At 38.2% G+C, this 15,761-nt stretch overlaps 1 protein-coding gene across 5 annotated transcripts in view; it reads left to right on the forward strand.

Moving 5' to 3' along the window:
• Nucleotides 1-15,761, forward strand: part of utrn (utrophin) — a 274,929-nt gene that overhangs the window by 68,140 nt on the left and 191,028 nt on the right. For all 5 annotated transcript variants that reach the window (XM_073874808.1, XM_073874812.1, XM_073874811.1 and 2 more), the window contains 7 exons: nucleotides 867-959; nucleotides 1,344-1,421; nucleotides 5,542-5,634; nucleotides 5,717-5,889; nucleotides 6,789-6,904; nucleotides 7,229-7,392; nucleotides 13,050-13,274. In XM_073874808.1, coding sequence (XP_073730909.1) covers nucleotides 867-959; nucleotides 1,344-1,421; nucleotides 5,542-5,634; nucleotides 5,717-5,889; nucleotides 6,789-6,904; nucleotides 7,229-7,392; nucleotides 13,050-13,274 — 942 coding nt within the window. The remainder of the gene's footprint in view (nucleotides 1-866; nucleotides 960-1,343; nucleotides 1,422-5,541; nucleotides 5,635-5,716; nucleotides 5,890-6,788; nucleotides 6,905-7,228; nucleotides 7,393-13,049; nucleotides 13,275-15,761) is intronic.

Here is a 15,761-nt window from a genome sequence, read left to right on the forward strand (position 1 = left end):
TCTGAAATGAAATAAGGCAGGGCTGGATTTTGAATTTGTTCACCGAGATCTGATTGGATCATTTGAAGTTGGGCTGTGTTGCTAATTGCTAATCGCTGCAATCTTTTCCCAGACCCCGCCCACCTGCCATACCATATGACCAGAAGTAAAGAGAGATCGTTTTGAGGGGGAGATTTGCACTTTTGATTAAAGATTATGAGGGCACATAAATTTAAAAAAAAATAATGAAGCTCACAGATAAGCCATTTGTAAAACCACAATATTCCAAAACAATTACAGTCATGGCGACTTTAATAATATAATATTCTAATCATATAATATATTGAGAGATGTTAATGAGCAGTGGCAGGAGGTTTGCAGCGAGCTTTCTTTGATTGCTCCTCTAAATGTTTTCTAAATTTCAGCTGGGTTTGGTTTCCTTCAGTCAGGTTTTAGTCATGTGTTGTTTTGTTGGTGTCTAAGGTTGGTTTTATTTCATCATTCTCGCACGTAATTCAAGTTAATGAGGGCAGACAGTTTGCATGTAAACAGAAATGATGGACACACACAAACATACGCTGATCATTTCTCAAAGTTTTGGATATTAAAATACTTTCAAAGATAAGCCACTTCTGAAAAGTGTAAACACAGTGAATCACTGTGGTGTTATGAAAACACTTCTCAATAAAAAGGTTGATACAGGGCAGCGCTTTCTGTTTACCAACCAGTGAAAGGGTTATTTACACAGATCCTGTGTGCTGACACTAATGGTACATTTGGCTTGTTTTATTTTTTTGGCCAGGATGTTTTCACAATTTTAGTGATACAAATTTTGGTATGTGATGACAGAAATTGTATTGATGTAAATTATTTTGTGTGTGTTTCAGACTGGAAAGCCGGCCATTAAAGACATGTTCTCTGACCTGAGAGATGGAAAAAAACTGCTTGATCTTCTCGAGGGTCTCACTGGATCTAAACTGGTGTGTGTGTGTGCGCGCGTGCGCATGTGTTTGTATTTGTTATATTATACAGTAGGTTTGTGTATATATTGAGTGGTTTAGAGTACTGAATATTTGGTTAGTGTAATGAGCAATGCATTTATATTTAGCCATAACCAATGACAGCTGAGAGATGACATCACATTTTCATTTCCTTTCTTCTGCACTTATAAACATGCTACTTTTAACCACTGACCCTCATCACAGTTATCAGAGTTACAGTCCATATGTGTTCTGTACTGTTGTTGATAAAAAAACTTGTGTGGTACCAGAGTAGAGTTGTGGTATGAGATTGTTCTACCATGGCATTAAATGATGTACCATGATACTGAAATGTCTCTCTCTCTTTCTCTCTCTTTCTATCAGATTAAAGAGCGTGGCTCCACTAGAGTTCACTCCCTCAACAATGTCAACAAAGTCCTGCAAGTTCTTCATCAGAACAGCGTGAGTCTCTCTCTCTCTCTCTCTCTCTCTCTCTGTCTCTCTCTCTCTCTCTCTCTCTGTGTCCTTGCTGCTGGTGGATTCTCTGGGCTTGAGCTGTGGGTAAAGCATTATTTATATTCCTCTGACAGACGCTGCCTAAGGAATCTACAGCAAGGACGTCTAATTAAAATGCTTTATGGTTCATGTGTCATTTAACCACATTAGTGTGCTGGTTGATTTTGACATGTCCTCTGTTTTGCGCTCCCATAGTTCAGGCCCATACATCATAAACACATACAACAAAACAACACAATTACATGTCTAGGGGTGGGCCGTATGACCAAAAATCCATTTCACGAAATTAGTCATTTTATTTTACGGTGTTGGTATATTTCACGGTATATAAGTTTTTCAGTTTATATTGCTTTTGGAATGTATAAATTTGCAGAAATTTGTCACTTACTCTAGCTTTTAACTTAAAGGGTCACTCCACTAGACAGCTCCCCTAGAGTTAAACATTTGATTCTTACTGTTTTGGAATGCATTCAGCTGATCTCCGGGTCTGGCGCTAGCACTTTTAGCATTGCTTGGCATAATCCATTGAATCTGATTAGAATCTGATTGACTCTTCTGTAGTTAGACCGACAGAAACTTAAAAGTTGTGATTTACTACATGATATGGCTAGGACTATACTCTCATTCTGGCAATAATAATCGAGGACTTTGCTGTCTTAACATGGCTGCAGCAGGCGTAGTGATATTATGCACTGCCTGTTTTTAAATCATTTATTAATTTTATAGACTATTGAAGATAGTACACTGCAAAAAAATGACTTTTTTAGTATTTTTTCTTGTTTTCAGTATAAATATCTAAAAATTCTTAAATTAAGATGCATTTTCTTGATGAGCAAAATCACCTAAGAAAATAGGTCTAGTTTTTAGACTTTTTTTACCCCATTGGCAGATTATTTCGCTTTTGTTTAAGCACAAATTCACTTAAATTGTGTATTTTTGGTCTACAAAATAGATTTTTTTAAGTCATTTTGCTTATGAAGAAAATGCATCTTGATTTAAGAATTTTTAGATATTTGTACTAAAAACAAGACAAAAATACTACGTAAGAAAGTCATTTTTTGCAGTGTTTGCCTTGTATTTTGTATTTATGCATATAGTACATTAAAAATAGGCAAAATATAAAATAAATAGGTATGAATATAAACGGTTTCATCGGACGCACGTGCGCTGACACGATACACGTCTGGATCCGAACTTTACTTCCGGTTTCATTTTTTTAATGGTCTGACTGACTAGTTGCTAAACTGATCTCTTGAACAAATGCCTCGTTGAAAATAACAAATGTTTTGGTTTCCGAGGTAATCTGTGTGTTGTTTTTTTGCTAGTTATATAAATAAACTACGTTTAAAGAACTTTGTTGTTATTTATTCTTAGCGGAGTTTACCAGAAGTTACGTGCGGACCGCGACAGCCACTTGTTTATGTTGTTACTGCTGAAACGTCTATATGCACAAACCTACAGCTATCATATTAATACCTGTATATGATAGACAGATCTCTATATATGGATATTATAAATATGAGGCGATGACCATTGAGTCTGTTTTAAGGTTTTGGTGCTCTTTACTTTCTGCTAGACCTTTATCATTGCGTCTCTTTCTTATCTTTCTCATGCTGCATGAGAGCAAGCGAAAAAAGAGAGCAAGCGAGAAAGAAAGACCTGCTGTGAATTCACTGGCACTTATTGTGAAATTACATAAATTAATCGTTCATTTGTTACGAGTAGATTATTTTACGTTTCTGTCACACTCAGTCAAACATGCAGGAGTGCCAAGTTAGCCACGCCCACTTATTTACACCACGTAATGCACGGAATAGAAAAATCATCCGTCACGTCTGATATTTTATTTCACGCCCAGCCCTATGTCCAAAAACAAGAAGACATCTAATGTAAACATGGCCAGATATCAGCTGAGTGAATGACCTTACAGAAATCTCAGCCTATCATTGCCTGCTACTTTGCTTTGATTGCTTTAAAGTAACACATTTGAATCTTTCTTGAGTCTTGTGTAGGATGTGATGTTTATATAACACATAGTCCAGATTCTTTGTTCTGCTACTTCAGTAAAAGTTTGTCCAAAATTGAAAAATCTGTCTTTCTTCAGATAGACATTTTTCCAGTGAACTATTCCTTTAAACTCACCCACACATTTATTTACACAGCTGTTTATCAATAAGCTTTACACACATCGAACATTCAGGTTCTGTTCACTCGCTTAACTAAGCAAACATGACAACTTAAAGTCTAAATATTAAATGTGTAAGTACAGGTTTGGATCATCTACATGAGGTAATCTAGTGGAATTAGTCGTCTTTGAGTCGGGCATGTTTACACAGAGTCACCCATCACGAGATGATATTATAATCCTCTGGAAATCACTGAGCGTTTAAACTGGCCGATAATAGCAGGTTAGGATGATGTAGTTTAATGACCAACAACAAACATACGTATGTCTTTATACACAGATTTACCATTAGAGAAACATTTAAAGAGATTAAACTACATTTTTATAAAGTCATGTGTGGAATAATGTAGGTCAAGGTTATTATTTATCCATTTGTCTGTTTATGATAATTGGTTCAGGTTAATATTCCCCACCCATATCCAATCTTTGTAACATTAACAGAAAAGGAAGGACATGTAAAAGGTGAAGAAATAAATTACATTACAATTAAAGATGATGAAAACAATAATAAGCACTGATGAATCGTGTGCAGTTACAAAGTCACATTTTTATATTTTTTATAAAAGACCAAGGGCCAGATTTACTTACAGCTTGCACCAGTTCAATCCATCATTTTGGCGTTAAATAATGAATGTCGGGATTTACTAAAGACGCGCCGTGGATAAATATTGCTGAACAGGTGTGATCTACATTTGAAGAGTTTCGTTGCAAAACGAGATAACCACCGTTTTTTTTTTATTGTTCAGAAATCTTGTTTTTTGGTTGTGCATTCCAATTAATTTCAATGCAACTGCAGTTGGTTTGTTTTGATTTAAACCTTCATAACTTAAAAAATACAGCTAAGTAGTACCATAAAACAAAATAATAACATGATAACATAATAATAAACATGTTTTGTCAAAAATGTAAAAAAATGGATTTATCTCGTTTTGCAACGAAACTCTTAATTTTTTTCCCACTGACCTTATTGCATATGCATTTCTAGGTGTTTCCCTTTCAGACGCAAAATTTATTCTAGGAGATTATTTAATTGATTCACGCAATGCGTTTTACTTATGTTTGCATGTGTAATATTACTGGCATTTGTGCCATTATTTAACATAAAAAATTACTTTTCACTCAAAATGGCTGCAATTAAAGAGTTTCGTTGCAAAAGGAGATAAATCCATTTTTTAACATTTTTGTCAAAACATGTTTATTATTATGTTATCATGTTATTATTTTGTTTTATGGTGCTACTTAGCTGTATTTTTTAAGTTATGAAGGTTTAAATCAAAATAAACCAACTGCAGTTGCATTGAAATTAATTGTAATGCACAACCAAAAAACGAGATTTCTGAACAATTAAAAAAACGGTGGTTATCTCGTTTTGCAACGAAACTCTTCAATTGTTGCTGATAGGAGGAGGCATGACGGAGATCAGAGAGCGTGTGATACAAGGCAGAGGATTTTTAAATTGGAATGCCATATTATTCAAAAATATTGTTTACTAAGCCATGTTATTTTTAAATTGCTGGAGGAAATAAAATAGGAGTCACTAGGAGAAGTCACACAATACCAGACGTTTCAAAACTTCTGGTAAATCTTCATTTTTTGTCCTCCAGTTCTTTTCAGTGTTCTCTGCTTTGTTAGCTGGGATTTCACACCTCGTATTTTTACTTGTGATGTCCGTGGTGCTGAACTCAAGCGCATCAGGTGTTAGTAGTAAATCACCTGCACCTGAGGATCATCAGCTCTGCTTATTTCTGAACCTAAACTAATTTGAGCTGCTCTGCACTTTTTTGGAATTGCGCTCTAATGCTAATTTAGTAAATCTGGCCCCAATTGTCTATTATTGCACTGAGAATACTCTTTAATTTTGTGCACATTCTTGTCTTGTAGGTGGATTTGGTGAATATTGGAGGGAGTGATATTGTTGATGGCAACCATAAACTGACTCTAGGACTCATCTGGAGCATTATACTACACTGGCAGGTCAGAAAACACCCACAGTGCTCTCATGCAAACATTTCTCAGAGGTTAATACCTGACTGTGTGCGTCTATCTGTGTGTGCAGGTTAAAGATGTTATGAAGGATGTGATGTCCAGCCTTCAGCAGACCAACAGTGAGAAGATTTTACTGAGCTGGGTGAGAAACTGCACCCGTAGCTATGACGGCGTCAATGTGCTCAACTTCACTACCAGCTGGGCGGACGGCCTGGCGTTCAATGCCGTCCTGCACCACTTCAGGTGAGACAACATACACACGCTTTCATTGGGCTCTCAAGTTCAACTGCTGTCGGTGTGTAACAGTCTTAGGAAGGGTTATGGAGAGAAGAGAGTTTGTGTTCGATTCAAGCACCCACACGAATCTCATTCCTAAATTTTAACGAATCGCCTGTCTATGTTACCAGAACATTGAAATATGCGTGGGCACAACAGTCAGTTGTAAATGGGGATTTATAAACAGTGGGTTGCAATGCCAATTCTTCATTGGTTCATTTACAAGATTCATTCAGATTAAAAAAAATAATTCAAACAAATGAAATATTCTTAAAGAGATTGCAGCAATTTATATTTTGTCTTTAGTAAATTATTTGTTTTAAGTTGGCATTCAGAATCGTGATCTTCATTTAAAAACGAAAAGATTGTGATTCAAATGTTTTCCAGATTCAAGCATCCCTACGTTCAAATGTCTGTTTGGGTTGCTTTTGTCAAACATGAGTGCAAGAATTGAAAACACATGAGCACACACCTTCCCCGTAGGCTTTAAAACACTTCTAACAAACATGAGAATGATAAACTTGTGGGCTGACTTGTGATGTTTGTCACGTCATTAACTTTGTATGACATAAACAAATGCTTGTATATTTTTTGCTTACACAGTCAATATTTTGCTATATCTCTCTGGTGATGACAAATAGCTGAAAAAAGGGAAGTCTTAAGTTAGAGATAGGAATTTACTTACAATATCTGGCTATAAGTCATTTCACTTCTGCTTGCTGGTGTATATAAATATGGCTTTTTTCTTTGTGTCTATTTTTAATTCTGATGTCATCATACAACACCAACTCCTTGATGCTGTATGTATGAATGCAAGTTTACACCAATAAGACAACATTTAGATGTGAATTGTGTTGTATTTCCAGGCCTCATGGGTTCAGCTGGGAGAAAGTAGTTAATTTAACCCCAGTCGAGAGATTGGACCACGCGTTCAAGTTTGCCAAAGATCAGCTCAACATCGAGAAGCTACTGGACCCAGAAGGTAAAGAACCATCACTGTACCAAAACCTTTCAGAAACACAACAACAACTACTGACGAAAATCTGAAACCTGAAGGGCTCGACCATGGTCTTGTTGTGCTGCTTACAGCCCAAGCAGGAAATCTAATCTTGCTGGTCAACAAAAGTTTGTTCCACAACTCCGAGTCTGTGATTCTAATCATCTAGACTTGATTGGATTACATGGCTTTTCCTGAACACAAGTTCTCATGAACCATAACTAATCAGAGGAGCCACGTAAAGCCATTCCATAAACACACAAACCCATATTCTCTCTCTCTCTCTCTCTCTCTCTCTCTCTCTCTCAGATGTGGCTGTGCAGTTACCTGATAAGAAGTCTATCATTATGTATGTGACCTCACTCTTTGCTGTGTTACCCAATGACATCACAATGGATGACATCAGAGAGGTGGAGACTCTGCCCAGACGCTATAAGGTGGAGCCAGAGGAAGGGCACACTGTAGCCCCAATGGTAATGCACACACTAGAAGGGTGAAACACTTTCACATACAGGCTCTGTTTTCAGACTTGCTGTTCAGTGCCAACATTGGCAGTTGCCTTTTATTGGCGCTTTTTCCATTGCATAGTTCCCCAAGGGTTGGGTCGGGTCAGCTCACTTTTGGGGGCTCTTCCACCAGGTACAGTATTGGTGCTTTTCCATTGCATAGTACCTCAGGGTTTGGTTTGGGTTGGGTCAGGTCAGCTTACTTTTGGGGGCTTTTCCACTGGGTGCAGTACGTAGTACAGGATACTTTTTTTATTATCACCTTGGTTGGGGTTCCAAGCGACCTGAGCAGATACCAAAACGTGATGCGAAAACACTGTAGATCACTGATTGATCTGAGAGAATTGTCACTACCAGCGTCATCGCTAAATGCAGATTAGCTTTATCTTTGTGCGTGTGCTGTCTCGAGCAAACCTGTTGTCATCTGTGCTTTATTTTAAATTTCCAGGCTCCCTCGTCCCAGGCTGTCCCTGAGAATCAGGAACACCATAACCAAAACAACTCCAGACTTGCGGTTTATGGCGGCACATTCGCTACGCGCACGTTAGCATGTATGCACTGGGTTTTTGCAACTTAAATGAAGCTCAGCGGAGTGCGTCGACTGATGCCACGGGTGTTTGTACAGAAACTGTCATGTGATACAGAGGTAGTGATAAGTGCGATGTGCAAACATCTATTTGTGGTGGTCAGTTTTGATTTTGTGGTAGACTGACAAATAAATTAATGTATGGGAAACACTGCATTCTAACAATGCTCGTTCCCACTTTTTGTATGATGTCACAGCAGTAGGCAGCGCAAATATTATGACACGCCTATAATCACTCCCACTTAACTTAATGGAAAGGCTTTTTTACTTAACCAAGCCAAAGTAAAGTGAGCTGACTTGACCCGACCTGTGGGGTACTACACAATAGAAAAGCACCATAAGGTAACTCAACTTGGATTTCAATAAAGTTCGGCGTTAGCATGTTGTTAAGCTAACACAGCAATACTCTAATAAACACAGAAATAAACAGCATACTCCAAATACTTGTAAAATACTTTTTCTTTTACTGTGGGTTCACACCAGACGCGAGTTCAATGATTTGCACGAGTAGATTACACACAAAGTCAATGCAAAGACACGATCAGACGCGTCCTTGCGTGGGGTGGATGCGAATGACGCAATATGAACGGCGCGTTTGCCGCAAAAACACATGCTATTCGCCTCAAACACGTCTTCGCCCAAGTTGAAAATAGTCAACTCGAGCGAAAAATTAAGTTAAATCCCGCGATGCCCCGCCTCTGGTGTGTACGTAGCATTACACTTTAAATTACATTTTAATTACTTTTCTTGGTGGTTAATGACTAATCCCCAGTTTTTTTGCAGTGCATTCTGCGATTGGTTTCTTTGTGATGTGATGCTACCTTAGTGGTAAAAAAATGAAATTAAAATAAAGAATATCAATTTAAAGATAATCAATGTCTTTAAACCAAGTAATGTCAAGGTTATTTTTAGTGGACAATGACATGATTTCCCTTAGGTTCACTACACATTCATGGATCATGTTCCACTAACCTCCCCTGCCTCCTATAATTCATTCCAATACTTATCTTTCTTTTGAATAGTATTTTGATTTATTTTAAACAACCGTTCACAAAAAAGATGTTGGTTAATGTTTTGTTTAGTGCTGTTTTTCAGTTAAACTATGTTGGTTATGGGTTTGAATGTTTAGGTGCTTCTGCATACCTAAACTAGAGGCGTGCTTATTCAGCTCAGTGTTAAAACTGCAGGACACCTGGTTGACTTAACACAGCTGGGAGTGCATTTTTTTGCAGTGGAACTGCATGAAAAGAGATGGAAAATATGCACCACACTCTAATGCAATAAAATAACTTTTGTACTCGAGCACGCCCTTGCTCTATCACTACACAGAGCAAAAGTAGATAAAACACACTATTAAATACTTTTCTTTTCTTGTAAAAAAAGAAAACTCACTCAAAAGTACCACAGTATATATGGTTTTCTGCTCATTTTTAATGGAATGTACCAGTCTGTGTCGTTTGTAAGCAATAAAGTACGAGTGGCTGGTCTGGATCGTAAATAAGTAAAGGCTGAAGGGTGTTGTTCCTGCAACCCCTTTATCTGTTACTTATTCACGATACAGCACTTGCCTCGAGTATATAACCGATTATAAAACGGTTACCACACAATTTGAAAGTTAAAAAAAAAAAGTTAACTCAATAAAAGCATTCCTTCCGCTAAAAAAATAGTCCCTGACTGTGAACAACAACATTCCAATGTGTAATATGCATGAAAGCTCAAATAAAAACAACAAACTATGTGTGGTTGCTAAGGGTGCAGTAATAAATAGACCTGTTGGGTAAAGCGGTCATAGCCGTGTTTTATCATAAATAAAGCACAGCTATTGACCAAACAGAATCAAGGATTGGAACTAACAGTTTTATAAAAACTATTAAAAATTTTCACAATGCCATAGAAGAACCTTTTCTATCTAAATGGTTCTTTAAAGCACCTTTAACATCTGAAGAACCTTTCTGTTTCATAAAAGGTTCTTTAGGGTGAAAAAAGGTTCTTTAGATTATTAAAATCTATAAAAGAAATTATTTTTTAAAAGGAGGTTTCACATTAGCACTTTTGGTGCACTCCCAGGTCCATTTTACATCAGAGTTTGATTCGTTTGGATGATGTAAACACTGTTTCTCAAACCTTCGCCTGAAAAGGGTGGTCTGGGGTACGGTTTGTGTCGATTGTTTGGTTTGTTGCTGATATGAACACAATCTAACTAAATCACAGAAGTGAACCGATATTAATGATGTGTGCGGACGTGTTTGTGCTCATTAACATTGATGACAAGCACTTGCGGATCCGCCCCAGAGTCTATTGCTATCTGGGCACTCTAACGGCGCATTCACACGTGGCGTCAGCGTTAACGCTTCCCATTCACTTTAAATTGGTGACGTCATGCGTTGCCGAACTGCATTGTGGATCCGTCGGCGCCGCGTCAGTGCTGTTGCTCGCGGCAGAGGTTGAACATTTCTCAACTTTTCAAGCGGCAACACGTGCGTCAGCCAATCAGATCGCCTTATGCAAATAACCTAGACATAGCCAGCCAATTATGTTTATGGAAGAACGAAGAATGTGTTGCGGCAACTGTGATTGGCTGTTGGCCACGCTTCAGACAAGCCTTCCGTAAAGCATTAACGTTTACGCCAAGTGTGAATGCGCTGTAAACATAATTTCAGTTCATTTTCTGCTTGCCTCAGCAGTCATTGGTGGGGAGCCTGCTTTCTTCTGTACAGTTTAAGTACTTTTGCAAAAGATGCAAGGGTTTCTGTATTTATTCTTTGATAACAAAACCAAAGGTTCAAATAAAGAACAATGAGGATACATACAACAACAAATTTTGGCACTTTCTCTTTCATAGCAACATCAGTAAACGGCTTGACGACGCAAGTGTACCGCGGTTCAGAACAAAATACTATAATGTGAACAGGGAAGAGGGAGGGGGAAGCAATCAAACTCTGGTTCGGACCAGGCAATCCAACCTAATATGAAACCACCCTAAATGGTTCACTGAGGAACCAAAATGGTTCTTCTATTGCATCGCTGGAAACGTTTTGAGCACCTTAATTTTTAAGAGTGTAATGCTGGTGCATTTGGTGTTTCTGCATTTGCCAGACCACAAATATTGACTTATTCCAGCCAGCCCACACGCACACAAATGCATAAATACACAAACTCCTCATGACATGTGTGGTTTCTCGAGAGAACTTCAGACACTGTGGAAAAACCTAATAAGTGCAGGACTTTAAAAATAGGTCACGCGTCTTTATGGGATCTTTACGGTATGAGTGCATGTACAGATTTCGGAAAATCATTGGCAGTGTGAATGAACCAAAAATCGAACGATCCCGGATGCATTTTCCGTATTCTCTGTGTATAAAGGGCACTAGAAAGAAGAGAAGTCATATCCAGCATGTGGGTTGGAGTTGGGAATGCCAGTGGAATATTTTCATCAGATGACCTTTTCTTCTAAATGAGTCTCATTCTGTTTGCGTTTATTCATAGGAACAAAGACCTGTTTGAGCGGCCTGTTGGCTACGATTAACAGCGATTGTGTCTTTTCACCGTTAAAGCTCTGTTTAAATGTATTCGTCTCTTATTTAGATGATATCCAACACAATGCCCTTTCATACAAACAAAATCAGCAATAAATTAAAACAAACCTAAAAAGACATTCATTCAGATTTGACAGTATTTACCTAACACACATTCCTGGACCCATTGTACATTTTACTTTGTAACCTTTCATTGTAAAGCAGTGTTTTGCTTTGTCGCTCTTTTGTCTCAGAGACCAACTCGCTGTTTAGCCATGTGTTATGCTGGTTTTAGTCTTCTCATCCTAATACCTAAACTCTTTAAAAGTGGGTGCTCAGGAAGGCAGCTGTTTTCCATAATCCACCCGCATTTAGTGTCCATACTCTGGAAACGATCACACCCTACATTTATTTCTCTTAATATCCTAAATTCATTGGAAAATACGTTGCAATACTAAAGTAAAATGGGTTGTGAATGCCATCTTATGGTCAACTACAGATCAGAAGTGCTTAGTTGTATCGTTAAATATCATGATATGTGGTAATTCGGTTTAAAAGTGCGTCTAAAAATACCATGGTGTTGCAGTCATCATCACTTTTACCACAGGGTTATATACAGAAGTTATTCTGTATCATTTGACATATTTTCCCAGAGTTCTCGGGTGTGGCGATGTCTTCTCCCAAAACAAGATTTGAGATCAGACGGGTTTATTACTTGCCTCTGTCTCTTTTATTAAACAGCACAATTGCCTTCGCACCATGAAGATAAACCTGCTTGCGTTACCGCCGCCCTCACACAATTACTGGCCGATCATTGTTTCGCCTCTATCAATGAGCTGTGACTTTATGGCTTGGGTGTGTTTAGGAATGTAGTCCGATGGTTAAGAAAAGCTGTCAGTTTTCAAGGCGGGGATCATTCGTGAATGTGTGATATCCTGTTACGATTTTACCCAGCGGCTTCAGTCAGCTGAGAACACGTGACAATAACAAAGTATTATCTCGGTCTGTGAGGCCTGTGATTGGCTGAATGTCAGTGTAGAGGATTACTTACACAGTGTGTCGGTGTTCAGTTGCGTTTCCCATAACACCTGTGTGTGTCTTTACAAAAAATAAGAGCTTTTAAGCACATAACCTTTGCTGGATATTTCAAAGACTTATTTTGTATAGAAGTTGCTTGTAATGTAGGGATGGGTTACATCGCTAAAACAACAATAGGGTGTGTTTGTGATTTAGATTTTGCTAAGCTACCAAAATAATGCTATATAAATCAGCATAAAATAATCTCATGTATAAAAAAGCTTTGTGTAAGGATTATACCAAAGATTGAGTTGTTACTTGCTGTTGCATGTGCATTCAAACATGATGTCTCGCAGTTCATTTGACATCAGTCTGTTTCAGACATCAATAGCTAATCCTCAACCTCATATGAAACCGTTTACAGGCTCCTTGTCAAGAAATCCAAACAACTTTCTGTTCGTCCCTCTTTGGATTTGAACTAAAATGCCACCTTTTTTCCTTAACAGGGATTGGCTGGAGAGCCAGAGGGGGCGGGCAGCACTCGGGCAGAGACACCCAGCACTTTGACGGAGATGGAGATGGAGGGAGATCTGGATGTAAATCTGGACACGTATCAGATCACTCTGGAGGAGGTGCTCACCTGGCTGCTGTCGGCTGAAGACGCACTGCAGATGCAGGATGAAGTGTCCGATGATGTTGAGGAGGTCAAAGACCAGTTTCATACGCATGAGGTGTGTGACAGACCACAAACTCATTTTCATGACCCGTCCTTACAGTAGCGATGCTTAAACATAGTGATGTCACAGCATATTTGGGATTTTACCCTGTCGGCCCGGAAGATCAGGTCTGTTTAAATCCAGTCCTTAAGGGAACTAACCCTGATCTAACACACCTCATCAAGTTCATCAAGGTCTTCAGGATGATTTACAAAAACCAGAGGTGCAGGTGTGTTTGATCAGGGTTACAATTGGCCCTCCAGAACCCTGCTGTACATCACCTAAAAACAGGCCAAAGTTTGTTTCTTTAGTTTGAAGTCATTCAGTGTGATTGACTCTTCTCTTTATTGCTCCACACCTGTATGATTTTTTACACCTGGAATGAATTAAATAGTTTACCTAATAATGACATTTTTCTCACCCTTATGCCATCCCATTAACTTATTTCTTTAGCTGAACACATTTTTTAAATACTTTTTTGCACAAATAATTATGTTTAAACAACCAGGAACTGGTTGCACCAGCTAGACATAAAAAGGCTTAAAGCTCCCATAACACAAGCTGTTTCTGGGTATCTGTTGTTCATCTGGAGTACCTATAGAGTATTATACAACAGTTCTTTCTGGTTCTCGAATCTGATTGGCTAAGAGCTATGCGATATTGTGCTGATAACGGGACTGTAACCACTTCACCTTTCGTATCATTCCGCCACCTAGTGAATGGAGGTCCTAAGCAGGCTCATCTCTGAATGGAAAAACAGACGCCCTGTTTTTAAACACTTTTCGTGTGTCTCATTAGTTTACTAGCTCATAAATCAGTCTGTGAATCCCCAACCGGAAGTTATTATTCCGTCAAAGATCAGCGCTCTTGGATGTTACGTTAAAGTTAATGAGAGTAATGTCTTGTCACATCGTGTGGACGATTAACACTTGGAAAGAGGAATATAAACACTCGTTTTTTTCTGGAGCCATATCTCTTATCAGAACGCGAAAACACAGTGGAACTGCAGGTAAGCACCACAGCTTTTAAATGTGGACATTGATCATTTACTTTATCGTGACGTGACTATGAAAACAGGTTATGAGATATCGCCACTGATATATTTAAAAGCAGCATGCAAAAACATCTCTCTGACACTTATAAAAAAACGTATTATATAGTACTGACAAGACCAAAGTTTAATAATAATAATCGAGTGCTCGTATCACGTTAAGAATAAATGAGAACGCAATAGTAACGTAATACAAGTATAGTTTTATTAACTATAGTGATCGATTCTCGCTCTCCTGCTGATGGACGTGTGGGCGTGTTTTTCCAGGGGAAGTGCCAATAAAAAGAAATGATACGTATAGCTTACCCCTAAAACGTCAGCTGGACCCGTATTCGAAATAAACTTTTTGAAACTTGTACGAACCCTGGCAAAGTGCAATCAGCACAGAAATACTCTGTAACACGTCCAACTGCTTTTTTGACACTTTGCATTTGTTTAGCATGAGCAATCCAACTCTTAAACTGTGTTAATAATTTTATACCTATTGCACCATCTAATACTACAACCAGATGCAGCTACGCTCCACATAGACGATTAGACGTGCCAATGTCTCGGCAATTTAATTTTGCCATATAAATAAGTCAACACTTTATACTTACGCCTACCTTTGACTAGACGTAAGATTTAGTCTCGGACGTACACTACGCCTAAGTGCAACAGGTATAAATTCTAAGTAGGACGTAAAGCGCATTTTACATCCAGACTAGTCTTACGACGGGGTAACAATAGGCCCCAGCTGTCCATATATAGGACTCAATTTTAAAAAGCACATCCATCCATCATTAAAGTAATCCAGTTGACTCCAGTAGGTTAATAAACGTTTTCTGTACCGAAATGATGTGTGTGTAAAAACAATTAATATTTTTAGCTTATTTAGCCGAATTAAAACCAAAATACCCGCATACCAGAGCTAAAATTAAATTGACGTTTAAATGCATTTGGCAGACGCTTTGGAAAAGTGGATTACAATGTATACATTTTGTTAGTATGTGTGTTCCCTGGAATTTTTCCCACAACCTTTACAGTGTCGTGTCAATAACTTAAATCGTATTGGTTCTTGCGTGTCTTTCTTGTGACTAGTTGCCATAAAAACTCGTCTTTGGTAGGGAAGCGTTTTCTCTTAATTGACGGTATAACTTCTCAATGGTAGGGAAAGAGTTAATAATGGATGCATGTGTTTTATTTTATTTTATGGGTAAACTATTCCTCTTAGATCCGCCTCGGGCGATTTAATCACAAGTTGTCAGCCGGGACACTTTATAGTAACGTGTTTACAGTGATCAGTTGTAATATGATTCTGATGTTGACTTATTTAGTGAAATTGTCCACGTTTTGTTTAACTTTATATGTGAAGAGAGGTTGAAGGGTTTCGTGTTTATCACATTTTGTCCTACTTTGACATGAGCATACACTGTAAATGTTAGCATACTTGGCTTACAGATGATCTCTGT

Source organism: Misgurnus anguillicaudatus, chromosome 13, assembly GCF_027580225.2.
Source record: "Misgurnus anguillicaudatus chromosome 13, ASM2758022v2, whole genome shotgun sequence".
NCBI classification, from domain to species: Eukaryota; Metazoa; Chordata; class Actinopteri; order Cypriniformes; family Cobitidae; genus Misgurnus; species Misgurnus anguillicaudatus.